At 39.4% G+C, this 24070-nt stretch overlaps 1 protein-coding gene across 3 annotated transcripts in view; it reads left to right on the top strand.

The window, feature by feature from the left end:
* arhgef10la (Rho guanine nucleotide exchange factor (GEF) 10-like a) overlaps nt 1-24070 on the top strand; it is a 310750-nt gene that overhangs the window by 16907 nt on the left and 269773 nt on the right. For 2 of the 3 annotated variants that reach the window (XM_036559118.1, XM_036559117.1), the window contains exons 2-4: nt 7362-7658; nt 11651-11678; nt 21579-21709. In XM_036559118.1, the coding sequence (XP_036415011.1) occupies nt 7367-7658; nt 11651-11678; nt 21579-21709 (451 nt within the window). In that variant the 5' untranslated portion in view covers nt 7362-7366. The remainder of the gene's footprint in view (nt 1-7361; nt 7659-11650; nt 11679-21578; nt 21710-24070) is intronic. The other variant, XM_036559119.1, reaches the window with a different exon arrangement.

Genomic DNA, 24070 nt, shown 5'->3' with positions numbered 1-24070 from the left:
TCAGTTTTTGCCAGATCAGTATTAATGTTGTTTTGTTCCAGCCAGTCTGTAAAGCATCTTACAGCCCATTTAATTTGGCGAATGGTGTTGGGTTCATTTCTGGCTGATTCCAGGTTGTTTAGCTGCTCTTCTGTCACAGCTGCCGACTGAAAAGCTGCTCAGTGGTGATGACAGTTTGGGAATTTAGTGTCGTCTCATCTTCAGAGTCTGACCAAATCGGCTGTCGGTCAAATGTGATCTTAAAAGTGTCCATTTTCTGTTTGTGGCAAAGTAAGAAGTAAAAACGTTCAGATGGCTTGAGCGTCTCCTACAGCTGTCAGAGTCGTTGCTTAGCTTAGTAGAGTGATAGTGTTTGTGGAAAAAAACGTGCTGTTATATCGCCATTAGAACGCTTCTCAACCAATCAGCAGGCGTGGCCGGAACTAACTGTTGTATAATTAGAAGTATTTGTGTATGTATGTAGTTTATCGTACTGCATAAGATCATCTCCTTCATTTCCGTGAAGAAACAAAAAAGCAACAAACTCAATGCAGCGGCTCTATTTTTCTCTCACCGGTTCCCTCAGGAGTTTGGCGCTGCTCTGGTGGCATCACCACGCAGCCTCGTTAGGTCTGATCCATTTGTGTGACCAATAGGCTACTTAGGAGGAGTCTTCACAGGACAGTCGTACCGAGGACCCGCACTACCTCGGCTGCAGCCTGGACTTTGGAACGCGACTACTGCCAGCTCAAACACAGATGCTCATGTTAACTACAACCCCACATCACATACTCGATGACGTTGACCCTCTAGCCTGTGATCTAATGAATAGCCCGGCGTTCTCAGTGACGAATGCTGAAACAATGCTTTGTGAGCTTGTCCCAAGGTTTCTGCCACAAGAGCCCCATTGTGTGTAGCAGCGCATGGAGTGGGCTGGTGGGAGAGAGTGTGTTTGCAGTCCGCTGGGCGGGTTATGGGACTGTGCTTCAGTGGCCTTGGCAAGTCAGACACACATAAAGAGGCCTACTGATGGAAGATATGAGGGACAGGCCTGTTGCATCACCAGCTGAAGCGCCTTTGCTCTACTAAACATGAATGTAGCTAATTCTGTCTAGAAGTCTCAATAGAGAGAGTCAGTTTTGGTCCAGCAACAAAACGAATGGTTCTGCTCACCACAGTAGCAGCACTATGTAAGACCTTTTGGTTTGAAATTGTTGAAAGCAGTGTTACATAATGTTCTTCCACGCCTTGCAATTGGGTCGTTCTACAGAAACGTCCACTTTTCTGTCTGTCCATTGGAGTCACTGGTGTTACTGATCCTCATTGGTGTTACTCATAAGAAACATTTTTAATGAAAAATGCATTTTACAAAAATAACGGCTACAGAGCATCAAACCACATGTTGTCAATCATGGAATATCCACCAAAATATTTAATTTAATCCATTTGTATTCTATTTTTTAACTCAGAATAAAGTCGGTCACACCAGTGACTTCAGCTAAGAGCTTCATGTGAAATCATGAGCTAAATGAGAAAATCTCTGATAACTGAAAGACACAGTGGACTCACCATGTGCTTTTCTTCATAGATCCTCAGAAAACAGGTAAAAGGAAGTCGAGTGATGTCATCAGTGTGACTTTTATTTCAAAACAAGAGATTTTTTGTTACGCGGTAACACCAGTGACACGACTCCTGGGGACAACAACTTTCATTATATATTTTATAATATTTATTTGCCATTTGTTTTCTTTATGTCATTTAAATCATATATTTCAAAGTCATGTATAGATTATCGCAGTTAAAATTGTATAAAAATGTTTTTTTTCTTCAAAATATAGCCTCACCCTTTACCCATGACTGTGAGGACAACTTCTGTGGTGCTTGGAATTCTAGATAATTGATTTAAAAACCAATATTGATAAATTGAGGCTGAAGACGGTGCAATTGTTAAAATAACTTATTGTTTTATTTGAAAATGTAACAAAAAATTTTAACCCTAACATGTAAAAACATGCAGTCAGGCTGATTGGACGTGCTAAATTGCCCCTAGGTGTGAATGTGTGTGAATGTGTATGTCTGTCTGTCTGCCCTGCGATGGGCTGGTGACCAGTCCAGGGTGTATCCTGCCTTTCGCCCAATGATGGCTGGGATAGGCTCCAGCACCCCACAGCGACCCAGAAGGATAAGCGGTTTAGATGATGTATGTATGTTTTACCATAAGGTGACATAAGATAGTTAAGAACGCTATTAGCACATGTCCATATTTTCACTTTTCTGTACAGAGAAAACTGAAGCTTTGTTTGATTCTGCACGACACTTTATAAATATAGACATTTGTGTGATTGTGAGTGTTCAGAGTGATGTAGTACATCATTTCATATCAGCCAGTAAGTCAAGATACCTAGCAAGCAACGTAGCTAATTAGCCAAGTTTGATGTTCTAAAGTGGCATAAAATGAACAGAAATGTCATTAATTTGGTAATTGTCATCATAATATTGGTTCCAGCTCTCTCTTGAGCTGACCTGAAACTTGGACTATAAGTCCTGGTGGTTCTCGTTTGGGTGGGTTGTTGTTTTTGAAACCTTCTTCAGTTAAGTGTAATATATCTGTAAATGGTAGGGACACAAAAATGGACGTTTCTGTAGAATGGCCCATATGCAAAGTAATTGTGCATTAAAATGAGCCTCCCAGTTTGACCAGGGGTGCCCTAACTTTTGCACACACCTGTGTGAGGATAAAGTGAGGGGAAAAAAATCATAATATGATCCATTTAAGAGCTGTCGGCTTATATCATGAGCTTTTCTCCCATTGTTGTGTCGTAGACTGTGAGCTACAGTGGTTATGTTGCCTCCTACATTGAGCCTCGTGTGGGATGTGATGTCATCTCCCCAGAGAGAGTGAGAAAAGGGCTACTGCGGCCAGGAATGTTCCAGAAAAGGAAATAGTTGTGAGTTAATCAAAATGTAAAGCAGATGCTTTGAGAGGGAGCTCCCTGGGATGTTTCCTCCTACATGTTGTAGCTCAGACCTTGTTAGGCAATCCTCCTCCTTTGACAGCGGTGTAGATATGACGAGGAGGAATGGGACAGTGCTGCATATGGGAAGATACATGTACTCTTCTCTAATCACTGTTCTAAAGGAAATACTTCATCCTCATGACACTTAGTGAGTTGATAAGTATCTTTTGTAGAAAGACTGATTTGCTTAGCCTTCAGACCTCCCGTCTGAGAGCGCATGAGCTTTATAAGTGGGAGAAAATAGAGTCACTTGGAAATTAAGACAGCTATGTTACAGCTACTGTTAGCATGAGCTTTAGAACAGGGCTTCCCATCCCTTTACTTACAGCTGTAATTTAGCCAGAAATCAAATTTGCATAGTTTAACCCCCTTACACCAATATAGCCAAGCAGCCAAGACATGTTTGGTCTCCAGAGTTTCACTACTTTACTTTTGCACTGGAGCTACAAAGCTTATATACAACCCCAATTCCAAGAAAGTTGGGACGCTGTGTAAAATGAAAATTAAATGTAAATAAAAACAGAATGCAATGACTTGCAAATCTAGTAGACCCATATTTTATTCACAGTAGAACGTAGAACATATATCAGATGCTGAAAGATGTTGACAGTGTCTGGATGGGAGTGTATGTTGTTCTAAAACCTCTATATACTGTTCAGCATTGATAGAGCCTCTCCAGATGTGTAAGCTGCCCATGCCATAGGCACTAATACAACCCCAGACCATCAGAGATGCAGGCTTTTGGACTGTGCGCTGATAACAAGCTGGATGGTCCCTCTTCTCTTGAGTCCGGAGGACACGGCGTCCATGGTTTCCAAAAAGAATTTCAAATTTTGATTCATCTGACCACAGAACAGTTTTTCATTTTGCTGCAGTCCTTTTTAAATGAGCTTCGGCCCAGAGAAGACGGCGGCGTTTCTGGATCATGTTGACAGATGGCGTCTTCTTTGCATGATACAGCTTTAACATGCATTTGTGTTTTGTATGGCGAACTGTGTTCTCAGATAATGATTTCTGGAAGTGTTTCTGAGCCCATGCAGTGATTTCAGTACAGAATCATACCTGTTTTTAATGCAGTGCTGCCTGAGGGCCCGAAGATCACAAGCATCCAATATTGACCATCGGCCTTGTCCCTTGCTTACAGGGATTTCTCCAGATCCTCTGAATCTTTTGATGATATTATGTACTGTAGATGGTGGGATATCCAAACTCTTGACAATTTTACGTTGAGGAACAGTTTTCTGAAATTTTTCCACAATTTTTAGACCCAGTTTTTGGCAGATTGGTGAACCTCTGCCCATCTTTGCTTCTGAGACACTCTGCCTCTCTAAAATGCTCTTTTTATACTCAGTCATGTGAGTTAGTTGCAAATTGCTCCTCCAGCTGTTTCTTATTAGCACCACTTACTTTTCCAGCCTTTTGTTGCCCCTGTCCAACTTTTTGAGATGCGTTGCTGCCGTCAAGTTCTAAATGAGTTAATATTTTTCATGAAATGGTAAAATGTCTCACTTTCAGTGTCTGATATGTGTTCTATGTTCTATTGTGAATAAAATATGGGTCTATGAAATTTGCAAATCATTGCATTCTGTTTTAATTTACATTTATTTACATTTTACACAGCGACCCACAGCGTTTTTTGGAATTGGGGTTGTAATATAGTCATATGCAGATGTTTGGGCGCCCCAGTCAGATTATAAGTTTTCTTGATTTCCTAATCATCCTCTACAGAGTAAACACTTAAGCAGTTTTTAATGCACAAATATCATTTGTTTGTTTGTTTGTTCATATTTTTTTCATTTATTTCATTTATTTATTTTCCCCCTAATGCATTAAACTTAGCAAAAAGATATTGTGCTAAATTGGCCGAAAGAGTGGCAGTGTGTTCTCTGTAGAGGATGTGTTAAGTGCACATTGAACACAGCAGCACATGTAATTAAATTTATTCTTTTGGCATACGACTGTTATTATTATTATTGTTGTTGTTGTTGTTGTTGTTGTTGTTGTTGTTTTTGGTGTTGTTGGTTGTTTTGCACTTTTACATGAATTCTGTTCATTTGTTTTCAGTATTAATAGAGCATAACTGAAACACTACAAAGTAATGAAACATTTTTTTCTTTTCTTGTTGTTTTATTTCATTGCCTGCTGAAGCACAGTGACCTAATCAAAACTCAGAAGGTGTTTTAGAGATGGCTGATCACTACATTTCAAATCCAATCAAATCTTTTTATCTAAATTTTTTATTTAAGTTAAGTGGAATTATTTTATTTAAGTTGTATTGAATGATGATGTTTGGTTAATATGATGAGGTGCATAAACTAGCCAGACAAAAAAGGTCTATTTTGATTTCAGCTTGTAAAAAAATCCCTTTTCACCTAATGTCTTCAAAAAATGATAATGTTTTACGTTGCAAAGATTTCCTGTACAGATAGCCCACACCTAGTTATTGCACCCTGCTTGTTTTTACAGAAAATAGTAGGTGTGGTTACAAGAATTCACAAACCATCCTGAATCCATTCCATTCCAGGGCTTTTCCCAGATAACAGCTGTTGGGGAATTGCCTGTTAGAAATCATAATAGAGAGGAAAGGAGAACGGCTCCAACACCAACAAATAAATTCTGGACAAAGTACAGTTAAACAAACCTCCCTGCTCTGAAAAGCAGATGAAGGTCTGTATTCATTAATCTCTAGTAGAAGTGCTGATCTGGGATCAGATTCTTCTGTTATCCAGGATGATTTTACTGACAGGAGACTGCAGATCTGTTTCTGCCCTACTGTGAAGCTTCGGTTCTTCTCTTGCTTTCAGTTTTTCAAAGAATTCTATAGGGATCTACTCCAAAGTTCCGTCTACGAAGTTGGTTGCCTTTTGTGTTTATTACGATCCAAGAAATCCTAATTATAAATACAGACTCATCAGTCCATAAAACCTTAATGTTCACAATTTTTTTCCTGTCCTGTCTTGTTTTTTCTTTTCCTGTCCTGTCCTTTTCTGTTCTGTCCTGTCCTTTCCTTTCCTTTTGTGTCCTGTCCTTTCCCATCCTGCCCTTTTCTGTCCGGTCCTGTCCTTTTCCTGTCCTGCCATTTCCTATCTTGTCCTGTCCTGTCCTGTCCTGTCCTGTCCTGTCCTTTTCCTGTCCTTTCCTTTTCCTGTCCTGTCCTGTCCTTTTCCTGTCCTGTCCTGTCCTTTTCCTGTCCTCTCATTTCCCATCTTGTCCTGTCCTGTCCTTTTTTCTGTCCTGTCCTTTTCCTGTCTTGCCATTTCCTGTCTTGTCCTGTCCTGTCCTTTTCCTGTCCTGTCCTTTCCTTTTTCTGTCCTGTCCTGCCCTTTCCTATCTTTTCCTGTCCTATCCTGTCCTGTCCTGTCCTGCCCTTTCCTTTACTGTCCTTTTCCCTGTCCTGTCCTGTCCTTTCCTTTCTTTTCTTTTCCTGTCCTTTCCTGTCCTGTCCTTTCCTTTGACTGCAATTACCTGGCACTGTACTGTTTTGACTGGAGGTTGGTCTCTAAATGTTAGAGGTTAATATCATGCCCTAATCTGATGACAAACATTCAGTTTGGAGGAAGGACGTTGAAGTAGGAGCAGGTATAATGGGTCAATATATGTAAATTATTATTGATTTAGTTTCTGTTTCACACACTTTTGTGATAAAGTGAATAACTGCACTGCTGTTGTCACGTAATATGAGCAGATCATACAGCGGGAAAATGACGAACTGCTTATAATGTTATTTTATATCATACCTCTGCCTGGCGAGAGCGATGTGGAACGAAGGCCTGTATATCCTGGGTTGCCAGCTGTTCAACTCTAGGATCAGTTCAAAAGATTCATAAGACTCATAACATTCATAACATGATTTGTTTTCATGTTCATTTTCTTTTTCTCCAGTACATTTAGAAAGCAGTCTGATCAAAAATGCACCGCATGATTTCCACCTGCACTGCAGTTTCAAACGAGCCGGATTTCTTGGGAAAACCGCAGATCTTTCAACCCTGCATGACGGGGAAAGAAGCCATGAGAGAAACACGAACATGTGGAAAACACACACAGTTGTTGTGGTTGCCGTAGTGACGCTGCACGTTTAAATCCCTCCTGTTAAATGTAGTTTCACTACAGCAGCTGTTTTCAGACTTTTCTATGCAGTTTCACTACAATGGCTTTTATCCAGCTTCGTGCTAAGGGTGTTGCCCCCCCGTCACTTTTAGGGGGGTGGGGTGAACGACCCATTGCCCCTCCGCATTGCCGCCTATGGGCAGATGCTCCTGTGTGACAGGAAAGCTGATTACAATAACTGGAAATCATAAATAGGAGATACTGACGCAGTAGGATAAACTGTCATTTACTTACTTTCTCTTTCTGTTTGCTGTCCAGACCCTATGTCCACAGCTCTGTCCCCTCAGAAACCGAGAGAGGTGAAGGAGGATGAGGAAGAGGAGGAAGAACAGGGAGAGAAGCTTGAGTTTGAGGGCTGTAAGAAAGAAGGAGCTGCACTGAACAGATCGGCAGCATCGGAGACATCGGACTTAATCAAGGAGACAAGAACACAAATTTCAGTCACAGATATGACTGTTAAAAATGATTCAAACTCACGTTTGGATACTGCTAGAGCGCCCACTGCTGGTGTGGAGGATCCTACTGTGACAGTAGAAACCTGCATCCAGAGTACAGGTGCATTAAATAATTATTTTTATTTCATTAGGGATGCATGATGCTATACAAATCATATCATTATTGGCAGATATTTGTTTACTTAAATATTAGCAGATGTTTAGATTGGACAGAGAATATAAACTGATGTTTGATGTATTTATTTCACTTATTTCAGAATGTTGAGCTGATGCTGATTTACTGTGGTGAAATATCTGCATTTTATACACCAATCAGGCATAACATTACGACCACCTTCTTGTTTCTGCGCTCATTGTCCATTTTATCAGCTCCACTTACTATATAGGTGCACTTTGTAGTTCTACAGTTACAGACTGTAGTCCATCTGTTTCTCTGATACTTTGTTAGCCCCCTTTTACCCTGTTCTTCAGTGGTCAGGACCCCCATGGACCCTCACAGAGCAGGTACTATTTGGGTGGTGGATCATTCTCAGCACTGCAGGATCACTGAACACTGGTGGTGTGCTAGTGTGTGTTGCGCTGGTCTGAGTGGATCAGACACAGCAGTGCTGCTGGACTTTTTATGTCACTGCTGGACTGAGAATAGTCCACCAACCAAAACTATCCAGCCAACAGCGTCCTGTGACCACTGAAACACAAACTACGCTGACACACATGAGCTGCTGTCTCTGACTTTACATCTACAAGGTGGACTGACAAGGTAATAGAGTGGACACAGTGTTTAAAAACTGCTCTCAGCTTCATTATTAGAGCGAGACGAAGGAGAAAAAGGTGAGATGAGCTGCTTTTCCACCGTTTACAGGCTTTAACTTCTGTTCAGCGCTGCTGCCATGGTAACACTGAATGATGGCGCAGTGGAAAAAAAGCACATGAATTCCGATCTGAGCGTCACATTAAGGTCGCATGGCCACGAATCGGATACGTATCCGATCTAGGACCACATATGAAAGTGGCTCAGGTCGGATTTGAAAAGATCAGTTTTGTGTGTCCACACAGCCCTGAAAACATCAGATGTGAGTCACATTAGGGCAAAAAATTTCAGGACCATCTGCTAATGTGAACGTAACCTTTGATATAATGGGAGAAATAAGAATTGGCCAGACTCCCATTAAACCAGCTCTGACAGCAAAAGCAAATTTAAGACAGCAAACATTGGCTGATCAACAGTGTTTGGGGTGAAGGATAAAATTCAGTAAATTCCTTTAACTGCTGACTTATGAATGAATGCTTACAATGAGGGGCTCTGAATATTCTACAAAATTGTAAAAGCTGAATTTGTGTATGAATGGGAATATGAATAATTTGTTCTGTGTCGTATGCAGTTTGCTCTAGCAGGAGTTCTGTATCTGTTGCTGCTGGCTGAGACATACAGGCCAGTCAGGATTTCATTAAAGCCTTTCCTGGAGTTGTAGTTTGTTGTGGATAGAGATGTATTGTTGTGGGATCTAGTGGACTCGAGGCTGCACCAGCTCTAAGAAAAGCCTGTTACGTAACGCCAGTGTGTAAATAAGAACGCCGCTTAGATCAGTTCCATTGCCAATGTGTGCTTATATCCTGCATACTAGCATTATAATAAGCCTTTTCTGGTCAAATCCATGTTAGACTGTAATTGAATAGTTAAGCAAAGTTGGAGAGGAAAACCAGAAGCTTTTCAATGAAGAGTTCCTGCATTCATAAAGTGTACAATGGCCTATATTCATCAAAGCTGTGTAAGAAAAGAGGGCAGATTTAACATATGAACTACTTTGTGTCTGATTTGTTAAACTTTTGCTAGACTTTGAAATAAGCAGGGATTTGAGTGCAAATGGTGAATGTTTCAGTGCGTGAAATCAAGCGCTACCTAACCAGTACCTCATTTACATACCGTTTACATAAGGCACGCCATAATTCATGCAGATGTTTCAGTAGGATGCCAATAAAATGGCAACATTTCAGTGTCTCGTGACCATAGATATACATACCTAGATGCTGTATTGGGTCCAGCCAGGCACGCCAACTGCGCCGCCATTTTGGGGCGGTCAACATTGCTGCTGGACTGCATTCAGTACCATTACAGAGGAGCAGTTCAAAAAAGATGCTGTCCAAAATTACACTATTTCAGGAATATTACTCTCAGAAAGTGGGATAGGATTATATAACGGAGGGAACGCAGTGATCCACACTCATGTCTGTGTGACGTGTATTGTTTGTGTGATGTTTGTGTAGATGTGGCCGTGTGGTTGGTGAAGCACAGAGAACCTGTTGATGTGATTGTTTTTCCTCTGGTTTTATATTAAGCTTATTTCATTTAATAGTCTATTCAGGGGATCTTAACTTTATGTAGTAGTTATTTATTTACAGTGATGGTTAAAGCTTTGTAGCGGTAAATTATAGCATTCCTTAATCCGTGTAGATATTCATAATAGATTAACTTTAGCACCTTCTTACACGAAGCTGAAGTTAGATTCTTATTTGCCAGCATCATGTTTAAATTTTCCCGTTCCATCTTAAATGGTGCAGCTTCAGGCAACAGAATGTAACTCGCACAAGAAGCTGGCGAATAGGAAGCCAACTTCAGCTTCGTCCTTCTTACTGTGTTTTGGGGGTTTATTTTATTTTTATGTGTATTAAGATTAGAAGTGATTCACACATTGATGGATTTGCTGATGTGTCTGATTATGTTTCTTGTGCTGAACTCAGTTTTTAATGTCAGACGAAGTCTGAATACTTTCCTGCTGGTCCGGACGGCTAATTATCACGATCAGTTATTAAAGTAATAAAAGCTACCGAGAGCAGATCCGTGCAGCCTGGATTAATCTGTGTCTGAGGACTATAACAAAACAGATTTGGTGAAAATCGGTTGAGTAATAAGGAAGTTGTGGCTGATTTAATCCTGAGACTCTTCGTCTCTCAATACAAGTGAATTTATTCACAAGCGGATCGTGACCTCTCCAACATGGCGGACACTCAGACGTATCACCTCAGATAGAGAACAACAGAGAACACAGCATCTGGGTATGGATATCTATGCTCGTGACCCATCGGCTGTGCTCGTAGGTGGAGTTTGACGTTGAGCATTTGAGTGCGCAGCTCCCCCTACTGACCAAACTTTATAGTGTTCAAATTACAATGACTGGAAAGAATAAAATGTGAATCGTTAATAGGCCTCATTCACCAATATCTTCCTAAGTTTGTTCTTAAGTGTGTTCTTTAGAAAGGTCCTAATAAAAAGTCCTTTGTTCTTTAGAGTGTGTGTAGATTCTGTTCTTCCCTAAGAACAAACCCCACATAAGAAAACACTGGTGAGTCGGAATCATCGTGAAAACTGCGTAATTGGGTTTTAAGAAGAAATTTTTTTTTAAGAATGGTTGGTGAATGAGGCCCAATGTTTTTTTTTTTTTTAAAGCAGTAGATTGATGTAATTGTGTAGTGTAGTATTTTCCTAAAATAATTTAATGCTGTTTTATTGCAGTGTATGAGATGCCGCTGCACTAGCTGTGTTGTTTGTTTTATTTTTTGGATGATGTCAGTAGTATAAAACAAAAGCACGGTGTAATGTGTGTTTAAATGGAACATGAAATAGTTGCAGCCTTTGTCTATACCAGGCATGTCAAACTGGAGGACCATCCGGGCCAAAATGCTGCAGAGATCAGTGTTTACCCTCATTTAACGCTCTGAATTCAGTGAATTGCTATTTAGATGAGCTGAATCAGGTGTGTTTAATTAGGCAGTGAGCTGAAGTCTGCAGTGTTTTGGCCCGCGAGGACAGGAGCCTGACACATGCAGTCTATACCAATGTGTAAAGTTATTTCAATGCTTAATTTTTTCAGTGTGGAAGAGTGCAAATAATATCCCATAGTTCATAGCTCCTGCAACATTTATAAATATGTCTCAGTGTCAGTCATGAGGCTTGTAAAAATGCTGTATTTGGGAAGAAGAATCTCATTTATCATTATTTCCAATTTTTAGGATGTGATTTTGATTGTAAAACTAGTCATAAATAACAGTTTTATTTTATTTATTTTTTTTATAACGTTTTTCTTTTTCTCGTAGGTATGCCATCATCGGAAAGCATAACGCAGTAAGTATTCTGCTGGGTTATCTGATTTTCATTTAAACAGTAGCACTCTATAGAAGTGAAGGGTGCTTTTTTAAGTGCTTTGCTTCATGGAAAATGTTTTATTGTCCCTTAAAAAGCTTTAGTAACACTTCAAATTAAGTGAATTAATCACCTTTAACTTCCGCTTCAGTGTTCACTTAACATTATTTCAATGCATTATGGGAGAAAACTGCAGTGAAACATTTTAAGGCTGTCCTTTCCTGTTTTGTGCATCAAACTGATTTACATAGTCATATTTCTCCTAAAGTGTCCCTCTCAGAAGATCAGAGCATCTAAGTCATTACCAGAAAGGTCAGCTTACCTGCAGCTAGTGAAGGCATGCAAATGTTCAAACCTTGTTGTACAGCAGATTATCTTTTGTGAAACCTGAATTAGGGAATCTCTCACTGATCTCAGCCCTGGTCCACAGCCAGTCGAGACGCCCTCCACAACCTTAAGACACCTTAAGACTAGCAACATCATGAAATGTTCAGAAAACATCTTTAACAAGTGATGCAGTTATGCTTAAAAGGAGTAAAAGGAGGGCAAGATCCAAAACCACAACCGAATATCCGGGACTCTCAGTTCCTCAGATGGCACTTCATTAAAAACCGGCATGCTTCTGTGATGGATATCACCATATGGGCTTCGGAATATTTTTCTGGATCTTTTTCAATAAATGCATTAATCGCTACATCCACAAGTGCAAGTTAAGACTGTACAATGCACAGCAGAAGCCATATGTCAACAACATGCAGAAACACCGCTGACTTCTCTGGGCTTGAGCTCATCTAAAATGAACTGATGCACAATGGAAACGTACTGTGTTGTATGTAATTTATTGATTCTACAAGGGACGTTTGTCATTTTTTTTGTCACAACTATGCCCAGTCTGGGAGCAGCACAGTGTCGCCAGCAGAGTAGCGCCACCTAAGGCAGTGTGGGGTTAAGTGCCTTGCCCAAGAACACAACCAAATCCTAGGCTGCAGCCGAGGTAGTGCGGGTCCTTGGAAGGGCTGTCCTATGAAGAGTCCTTCTTAGTAGCCCTTTGGTCACTCAGATGGAACAGTCCTAACGACTGTTTTTTTTTATTCGTTCACGGAAATGGAGGAGATGATCTTACGTAGTACATAAAAAAAAAATACGATATACGATATATGGACGAATTCTTTAATAAATCAGTCATTTTACTCTTTATAAGGTGACAAAGACGAATTCAAGGATGTGAATAACTTACATTTTAAAACAAGCTCTGCTCCAACGGCTTCGTTTTCCGTTATTTTCGTGATGTTGTGTTTGTTTTTTTTTCCCTATGTTGTTCGTGCCCAAAGAACTGTGGGCAACCAAAGGCCTGGAATTATACATCTGATGTGTCCTTGAAATCACTCAGAACGCAGGCTGCATTTCTAGGCTGTATATGAAGGGTTCTTCACTTATGACGTGTGATGCTATGATGTAGCGACCGAGAAATGCGGCCTGGGCTTTGGAACGCAGCTCCAGCCAGTCCTGCAATTTCGCATTGAAATAATGAACTTTGTCAAAGAAGAAGAGAACAATCCAGATTGTTACCAGCGTAAAGTTCAAAAGCCAGGATATGTCACGGTGCCCATCTGTAAAGGCATAATCGACGCTGGGATATACACATTTTGGTGTACAACATATGCTGCCTTCTAGTCAACATCTTTTTCAGGGATGTCCATGCAAATTTACACAGGACACCACTGGGCCACATTCTGCCTGTTACAACAGCATGGCTGTGCAATCAGCTCCTGTTGAACACGTGGCGCATTATGAAGTACAAAATACGACAACAAAGACCTCATACGGCACTGCTAAAGTGTTATATAATAGAAGAAACCCAAAAACCCAAAATGTTTTATTAAATGTTGTTAAAAGGGCAGGGGCACATTGATAAACATGCTTCTGTCTCAGCTTTTTTGGAATGTGTTGCTGGCATCAAATTTGGAATAAGTGTATATTTTAACAGAAAACAAACAGAAAAATAAAGTTTATAAGGTAAAACATCAAATATCCTGTTTTTATATCATTTAAATTTAATACAGGTCGAACAAAATTTATGAATTCCTTTTTTGGAATTGAGATTATTTTTAGAATCCCTCATGCAATGTTGCAGAATTCATAAAAATTGTAATTGACAGGGAAAAGATTGTTCAGATGTTATTTATTGTGGACTTAATCTGCAGGAAATATACATCAAATCTAAATCTTTTATGGGCTCTTCCTCTTGTCTTCCTCTCTAATGCAAGAATAGGTTGTATTTTTTTTCAAACCCTTGGCTTAGCGATGACATGGGGGGGGGTCATCGTCGGCCACTGGCCCACTTCAGTGTGGATGTATGGTGGAAAGCATGTAACCATAGGCTGTTGCTGCTGTTCCTGTGGGCTTTCCTGTCCTGAGAGATGAGTCCAGATCAAGCCCCTCTTTAGCTCCTGCCACCTCACTGTTTTTGCTGAGTGTATGTTTCCACCACCCAGATGTCAATATTTCACTGCAGGCCAGAACTATCAATAGCTTTTTCCACCAATCTCCTGAGTCAGCAGTCTGCATTCACTCTCTAAGTGCAGTAAAGTGAGGAGGTGAAGCAAAGTTGTAGCTCATGAAAATCATTTAAAGGAAAAATAAATATGTAATAATATAAATAAATAAATGCATACCTGAATATCGCTGCTTTCAGAAGAAAACCCTCATATCTATCTCTCTCTCTCTCTCTCTCTATATATATATATATATATATATATATATATATATATATATATATATATATTGCCTAGCAACTGCATAGCCTGTATATACCTCTGCGCCAAATTTCAGAATATACATTTTAGGTCAAAATCTTATCTCATACAACAGTTGGCTCAGACATCACTGAATTCATAACCATTCCATGTAATATCTTTCTGTGATTTAAACCCAGAAATAAATAGGTAAGATGTAACTAAAGTAATTTAAAGTAATTTGGTGTGACATGAGGAACTAGAAAACTGTTCACAGTGGTGGTGATAGGAACCGAATGTCTGAAGCATTTGGTGCTTAAAAGCTCCCTCACAGAAAATCATTATATGAAATAGTTACAGATGTCCTGTCTGATTTCTTAGCCACTGTTTTACAGGTTTTGAGAGGCCTCTGGACACATGTAGATTCACTAGTTCCATCCATCCATCCATCATCTAAACCACTTATCCTTCTGGGTCGCGGTGGGGTGCTGGAGCCTATCCCAGCTGTCATTGGGCGGAAGGCAGGATACACCCTGGACAGGTCGCCAGTCCATCACAGGGCAGACAGACAGACAGACACATTCACACTCACACACTCACTCACACCTAGGGGCAGTTTTAGCATGTCCAATTGGCCTGACTGCATGTTTTTGGACTGTGGGAGGAAACCGGAGTACCCGGAGGAAACCCACGCAGACACGGGGAGAACAGGCAAACTCCACCTAGAAATGACCCTGGTCACCCGGCCGGGAATCGAACCCAGGCCATTCTGATTCACTAGTTGTTTAGATAAAATAATTTAATAATAATTTAATTGTAGACATTGTGACCCCTGGTTCCCATCACCGCCATTGAGTCTGTAAGTTTCTCTACGATGAACCATTTTACATCAAACCACCCCGATTGACTTTGTTTACATCTCAACCACTTAATTATGCAGAAAAATCTGTGAAATTCCTCTTTAAATGCTTCAGGCGTCTGGTTCCTATCACCAGCACAGTGAACTATTTTTTTGATGACCACACCCACTTGTAGGAGACCACACCCCCTGTCCCTTTCCACTCACTGCCAGATGACTAATACTAGATGCCCATTGATCTGTCGGTGGGGTTTTCTGCACTCTGTGCAGTCTTTAATGAACAGTAATGATTGTTTTGGGCCTGTTGGGAACAGCTGGCAGGCTCACAGCCTGGTGCACTGCAGGAGACTCTGGAGAAATAAAGCACAGTAGCTTTGAAGCGTACTAGCAGTGTTAGCAAAATGTTCACAAGAGTGAGGAGGAGGAGGAAATGCAGGTAAACATCACCCTCAAAATTCAACCTGTGGGTTAGAATGCGTTCAGAGGGAGGGGGTTAGTGCGGAACACAGGCTAGTCAGTGTCAAGACAAAAGCAAATGCGTTGTCAGCTCTGTCTGCGCAAGTGTAAGAAGTCTTCAGGTGCGCGGTGCTCACGGCTATCTCATTTACATTCTGCTGCGGAACACCTGCTCTTTGCCTGTGTGGAAGCTCCTGGGATTAGCTGTTATGCACAGCCTTTGAGATGCCTTTGTATTCTGTGCTATGATGAATAGCTGCTGTAAATTCTTTGTCTGCATTGCATTGTGCCTCTCAGATTTCCCCATTATACATATTTCAAACTGCTACTGGTGGTGGCTTCACGGTTTGTAGTTTATGAGCAACGCTTGCTGTATTTTTGAGAGTTATATGTTTGATGACACAAAGATATACCAGTGTACCTACACTCGTTGGCCATTTTATCAGAAACACTTACTGTATGGGTGCACTTTGTGAATTTACAATCACTGGACTTCGGACATAGCCTAAATACACTATAGAGTGAATAAGGCATAGTTTTAGACATGTCCCAGATACACAATACAGTGAATAAGGCATAATTTTAAACACAGCCCGAATACACTATATAGTGAATAAGGAGTAGTTCTGAATGTGGCCTAAATACACTATATAGTGAATAAGGAGTAGTTCTGAATGTGGCCTAAATACACTGTATAGTGAATAAAGCATAGTTTTGGACATAGCCCAAGTACACTATATAGTAAATGGGAGTAGTTCTGAACATGGCCGAAATACACTATAGTGAATAAGGAATAGTTCGGAACATGGCCCAAATACATTGTATAGTGAATAAGGAATAGTTCTGAACATGGCCCAAATACACTATATAGTAAATAAGGAATAGTTCTGAACGTGGCCCAAATACACTATATAGTGAATAAGGAGTAGTTCTGAATGTGGCCTAAATACACTGTATAGTGAGTAAAGCATAGTTTTGGACATAGCCCAAGTACACTATATAGTAAATGGGAGTAGTTCTGAACATGGCCCAAATACACTATATAGTGAATAAAGAATAGTTCTGAAGTGGCCTAAATACACTGTATAGTGAATAAGGCATCATTTTGAACACAGCCCAGATACACTATATAGTGAATAAGGCATATTTTGGATATATCGCAAATTCAATGTATAGTAAATATAGAGTAGTTTTGGTTATAGCCAAAATACACTATAAAGTGAACAGAGAATAGTTCTAATTGTGGCCCAAGTACACTATATAGTGAATAAGGAATAGTTCTAAATGTGGCCTAAGTAGTTTTTTACATAGCCCAAATACACTATATAGTGAATAAGGAATAGTTCGGAACATGGCCCAAATACATTGTATAGTGGATAAGGAATAGTTCTGAACCCGGCCCAAATACACTATATAGTGAATAAAGTCATCATTTTGAATACAGCCCAAATACACTATGTGGTGAATAAAGCATAGTTTTGGACATAGCCCAAGTTCAATACGTAGTGAGTAAGTCATATTTTGGATATATCCCAAATTCAATGTATAGTAAATATAGAATAGGTCTGGTAACAGCTCAAATACAATATATAGTGAATAAGGCGTAGTTTTGAGCGTGGCCCAAATATACTATACAGAAATAAAGACATAGTTTAGAACATGGCCCAAATATACTGTGTAGAAAATAAGGCATAGTTTTGGGCATAACTCAAATACTGTATATATAAAGAATTAGGCATAGTTTTTTTAACATAGCCAAAATACACTATATAGTAAAGAAGGCACCGTTTTGGACTTATATACTGTACTGAAAGTAAGGCATAGTTTTGAACATGGCCCAAATACGCTATTTAGAAAATAGTATAACCTATATATAAAATAAGGGACGGTTTTGGACATGGCCTAAATACACTATTTAGTGAATAAGGTATCATTTTGAACACAGCCAAAATGCACTATTTAGTGAACTAAGGATTGTTTTAGATGTGTCATAAATACACTATGTGGTAAATGAGGCATAGTTTTGTACTCAGCCCATGTAAACTATATAGTGAATAAGGCATTGTTTTATACTCGGCCCAAATAGTGCATTATATAATGAATAAGGCATGGCTTTCAACAGCGCACAAATACACTATATCAATATAAATATAATTTCAGATACAGCCTTAGTTCTTATTATGTTCTTGTAATGAAGAGCCGGTGATAGCGATGGAAAGAGCTGGGTGTACATAGAATTTCACTCCGTCTGTTAATGAACTGAAAAAATCTATGCTTTTGAAGTGGAGGAATTTCTTCCTACATGTAATTTCTCTTATTCTGAGAACAGAGCATGATGAGTCACTTTGAGCCCTACAGCGTTATCAGTCTGGATCCCTGTGTAAACACCCAGGCCTGTGGGTCATGTGTGAGTGAGGTTTAGCTTTAAATCCACTGGGATTGTAGGCGTAAGGCTAATAAAGAAAGTAGAGGCCCTCCTCTGTTTTTCTTTCTTCTGCATAAACAGAAATGTGGATGGACAAAGTCGCAGTGTTAGCACAAAACAGAAACTCAGTAAACATCATCCTGGTGGAAACGTGTTTGAAGCTGCCTCAGCTGAAATGCTTGGCAAATGTTTAAATGCCAGAGCAGCCCATTTGAGTGCACGTCCATCCGTTCTGTCCGCTTAAGCTGACTCAGTCTAGTGATACTTCAGTGAAATCTCTAATTAAATACAGTTTTACACCAGCCAATACCAGGTTGGTGTCCAAAGTTTTCTTCTTCATTTTAATAATAATAATAATAATAATAATAATAATAATAATTGAACAATAATTTTTATTTATATAGCACTTTTCATGCCGGTGGCAGCTCAAAGTGCTTTACAGACAGAAGATAAAAAGCAGTTATACAAGAAATTATAAGTATTAATCTAGAATTATATAAGAAAACGACACAGATCAAATTAGAAGATAAAAACCATGTGACGTAGTTTTAATTAAATGCTGAGTTAAAGAGCTGCATTTTTAGCTGCTTTTTAAAAGTGAGCTCTGAGCTTGATGGTCTTATAAAAGGTGAAATTGAGCTCCAAAGTTTAGAAGCAGAATACCTGAATGAGTTTTTCCATGTTGTTTGTATTTTACTGAAGATGTTTGTAGAAGGTCAGTATCTGCAGATCTAAGATCATAAACAGACACACTCTGTGATGTTAGCGGTGCTTTAAGGTCATTTAGAGCCTTAAAATCTAGTAGCAGAGCTTTAAAATCTACCCTGAATGATACAGGCAGCCAGTGCAGCTCTTCCTCGAGTTGTAAAGGATGTATTTTGCGTTGGAATAATGTGGCTAACAAGTAATGGAACCCTTCAATTAACATTGCTACCATAACACTACATGACATACTATATAAAAATCTATAAAAATTAACCAAAGTTTGTTGCATAGCTAAACGCAGCAGTAGCAATTATGATGAATGGTGATTTTTTTTCCCTTTTTCTATTTGAACACATAACAGTTTGTATACACTGTCAGAATTTTGTATCAGTTGAGGTAGTTCGAGGCATATGTATGATTATTTAGGCCAGATTCCTTATGGGAAAGACTGTGGTGATCTTAGCAGCGCCCCCTGCTAGTCATTTCCAGGTATACAAGACCAGGCTCCTATCTCTGAATGGAGAGAGACCTATAAACCCCACAACTGATGGCCACATTAATGTGTGTGCATGCTCTGTCACCTCATAGGTTTCCATAAAAAAGATTCATGCAAAAAAATTCTGTTAAGTCAGTGCAGCCATGTGAAGTCCCAAAGCTCTGCTCCAGTTGGTTTTTAGTTATATTTTTTAGGTTTGCCTATTAGAATCTACATTACAGTGTACATTGTCTGTAACACTGTTTACAGAATGACTGGACTGAGCTGAAGTATTAGCTGAGTATATATAAGAATACTTATTCTTATTTCTTGATTCTTTACAATGTGGTGCTTTAGTGCTAGTCAGTGGCTTCAGCAGGTTAACAGGTTCATTTCTTGGATGATGCACCTTTTTAAATCGTATTGTGCAGTATGCAAAAAGGGTTTTATGTGGGAATCCTATGTTTCTAGCAAATCTATGAATTATTACATGTCTGCATGCAATTTTTTTGAAGTTAAATGAAGGGTTGATAACGGCTTCACAACTGAAAATGCATTTTTTGGTCCTTTGTTTCCTCAAAAGGACTGGATGGATGGATGGATGGATGGATGGATGTGAGAAAGTTATCAGGCTGTATTAGATAGATAGATAGATAGATAGATAGATAGATAGATAGATGTGAGAAAGTTATCAGGCTGTATTAGATAGATAGATAGATAGATAGATAGATAGATAGATGTGAGAAAGTTATCAGGCTGTATTAGATAGATAGATAGATAGATAGATAGATAGATAGATAGATAGATGTGAGAAAGTTATCAGGCTGTATTAGATAGATAGATGGATAGATAGATGGATAGATAGATAGATAGATAGATAGATAGATAGATAGATGTGAGAAAGTTATCAGGCTGTATTAGATAGATAGATGGATAGATGGACAGATAGATAGATAGATAGATGGATAGATAGATAGATAGATAGATAGATAGATAGATAGATAGATAGATAGATAGATAGATAGATAGATGTGAGAAAGTTATCAGGCTGTATTAGATAGATAGATAGATAGATGTGAGAAAGTTATCAGGCTGTATTAGATAGATAGACAGATAGATAGATAGATAGATAGATAGACAGACAGACAGACAGACAGATAGATAGATAGACTGTTAAAGACTGTATATATCGTCGCTGTCCAATGAAAAACACACAGGGAGATTCACTCGAAAGAGGCCCCGAATATTCTGCTGTAACTCCTGCTAGGATGAAGCAATTTGAACCAAAAAAATACGCTACATATCTTCACGTGTGTGTAATCGATTGCATCACATGCGATGCTGGAAGTGATCTCCGTTTTCTGCCAGACACATGAAGGGGTACAGGGGTCTGCATCCGGAAGTTGCAAACAGAGGTTAAACGTTGCGATGGCTGTCCGGTGCCTACCATCGGTCCGACGCAGGGGCATCCTGGCTTGTCCGAAGCTCCGTATACTGAGGAACACATTGCACGTGGTTCGGTTCAGATTGCTTCATCCTAGCAGGAGTTAATACAGAATATTTGGGGCCTCTTTCGAGTGAATCTCCCTGTATATCTCCATCTTTTGCAATTTTTTCTCCATCATTTGAGCTCAGCAGCTGTCCTTTACATTGTGTGAAAATTTCATGATGATTGGACCAATAGAAATGCTCCAAAATTGCTTAGAATAAAAACTCTTTCCATTAACTTACATTGAAAGTAAAGAGTGTTTTTGCCCTCTGCTGAGAAGTTACTATTTTGGAGATGCTTGACAGTGACTATTTAAATGCCCTGATTGGCTGTTAGTCAAAAAGCAGTCTAAGCTGAAACACTCCTTATCCTTCAGTATGAGTGGGTGGAGCTAAACAGGTAGGCTGAATAGGTGGATGTATGTAAATGCGCTGCTTTTTCAGCTTAGCTTCCATTTATTGCCCATATGGACTGAAGAGTGAACTGTAAGTTTTAGAATATTTGTATTCTGACTCAAAAACAACAAAAAAAGCAAATAAATGTTCAGTTTGCTATGAACACTTTGAACTCAGTGCTAAAGAGTCCATATCATGGCAGAATATTGCTGGTGCCATCTCAGACTGAAGTCTCTACTCTCCCACTCACTTCCTCATACTCACAGCCTCGTAATGACCTCAGAGCAGTGACTCCCCCAAGGGCCTGCACTAACTCAGCTCTGGTTCTGGGGGAATGTTTTAGAGATCTGGCCTCAGGGAGCCCTGGCTGCTTGGTGGGAGAACAGGGCCCGGGTGCAGCTGCACAGAAGGACCTACCAGAGTTCATCGTGGAGAGAAAGAAGGCCACAGGCAACACATCACATTGTACTGGAGGTGAGAGTCCTTTCATTTTCACTGCTTTTATTATGTGTGTTGCTATTGCTGGTTCTTTTTGCGAAATAAAGCTTAAACTACTGTCAGAATCAAGCTTAGACTACTGATACAGTAATGCCTAAACTACTGATAGCATAAAGCTTAGTCTGCTGACTGAATAGAGCTTAGACTGCATCTACAATCAAGCTTATCTTGTGGGAAGATAACCTTGTAGCTCCAAATAGTAACTTTACAGGAGAAGGAAAAAACCTGCTTTACTTTTAATGTAACTCAATGGAACCAGACGTCTTTCCAAGTAATTTTCCAAGTTTCTTTTGGTCCATTTATCATGAAATTTACACACAGTGTAAAGAAGAACAGGTATTTTCAAATTATGTCAAAAACCGAAAAACGACAAAAATGGAGATACAAGGTTTTCTTCTGACGGCAGTGATGTGATGTGCTACTTCTAAAATCAGTTTACCTTAATTTAATTTAATTTACAAGTAGAGAACACAAACGTGCCTACTTATCGTGTTATCATGCTAATTCAACAGGTGCTAAAAACTATTGAGTATGTGCTCCTTTATGATAAAAGCCTCAACCACAAATCGCAGTATAAGCAAATGGTTGTTCGTGTTAGACTGTGGGAAGGTGACGAGATATTTTAGCTCACAGCTTACGAGACGTGTGTTGACCGTCTGTTGCAGCATTTTAACCTCTTATTCACCTGGGGAAAATTTTAGTTTTTCCGTCTGAATTTAAATGTAATTGTAAATTGTAAATGTACAATATTTGTTTTATAAAAGTTTTATGATCATACTCATATTGCTATTTGCTTACAATTTACTGCTGAAAGCCAAAAAACTCACACGCTCTTTGTATTATTTTATAAAAATAATGTTTACAGAGCAGATCACTGAAGAGACGCCATCTGTTTATAGTTTCTATATAGTATATATAGTTTATATATGAGTTCAGCTTCTTTTATTATAAGGGTTTAAAATGACATCACCCATCTATTTGACTGGAAAGAAGACAGTTACAGCTCTCATACGACCCCCACCTTTAGAATGTAGCTTATGAAATATGAAAGTTATGAAGAATATGACGAAGTGCGTTTTGGAACCACTGGTGGTGTCAAGGAGTTGAAAATGTTTTAATTTCTGGACACAATGCTTAACAAGTGTCAGTCGAAGTGAATTGGAAGTTTGTACACATATGTTTCCTAAATTAAGTTAAATAAACAGACTGTGATTCTGTGCTATTGAACATTGGAAGCTGTGGGCTGCACATTGAAACCAGGGTTTCTTGCTGTTTAAGTTACCCCAACAGGGAAATCTCCACATTTTAACCCATCCATGCAGTGAAACACCACATACACACTAATGAACACCCACACGAGGGGGCAGTGAGCACACTTGCCAGGATCTTTCTCAATAACACATTTAGGCCTATCTTGAAAAAATAAATGAAAAGAACATTAAAGAGCTGAAAAAATTGACCAACACTGCATTCCTTTCTACAGCCAAACAAGTAGCTCCTTTCCTAAACACACACCAGACAGGTGCACTGTTTGTGTGTGAGGATACACATCGTGTACTAAGAGATGCAGGGGTTCTCAACCTTTTCCACCCCAAGGCCAACATTTTTATAAATACAAAGAACAGCGGCCCTCAGGAAAACTAAACTCAGCCTTTTAAATGTAATTTTCTTTTTCTTTTCTGAAGTGCTGAAGGTAAAAACCTGAGAATCAGATCAGGTCGTCCATTTTCAATGACGGGTCTCAAAATTTGCAGCTGTGTTAAAATATATTTGCCAAGATGTTAAAAAAGGGGAAAAAAGCAAAATAATAGAAATGTACAAGGTGGACTGTGATTTGGAGCTGTAGTACAGCGTTTTCACTGAAAATGCTCGACTGCCTTTGGTCTCGAGATTTCTCTTTAGTTTTGAGGGTATTTGTGATTACTTTGAAACAGCCAAACCACAGTCCACTCACCGGGCTTTTAGATTAGCGTCGTCATAATCAACAATATGAATAGACCCTGATTTCTGCTTTTTTATCATTGGTTTATCAGATTGAGTTTAACCAATCGCGTCGCTGATTAGTGGCCAAAAATGCGCTCCTATCCAAGAACCAAAATCAAACACATCTCTTTACTGTTATTTTATTTCACTGCAGCTCGTGGTGCGGAAACGAGAGCTAATGAGTGTCTGTAAAGAGTCTGAATACGGGTGGAGTTTTTTACAGCTGTCAAAACAGAGCGAACTGAAGGAAAAGTCTGATATGTCCACAACAAACAAGGCAGGTGTGAAAGCACTCTGAGAAACGTCTCCATCTCTGACTAACTGTCTGCATGGCGACCGCGGCTGTGTTGTCTC

Source organism: Colossoma macropomum, unplaced genomic scaffold (assembly GCF_904425465.1).
Source record: "Colossoma macropomum unplaced genomic scaffold, Colossoma_macropomum, whole genome shotgun sequence".
Lineage (NCBI taxonomy): Eukaryota > Metazoa > Chordata > Actinopteri > Characiformes > Serrasalmidae > Colossoma > Colossoma macropomum.
This window is presented reverse-complemented; position numbering and strand designations above follow the sequence as displayed.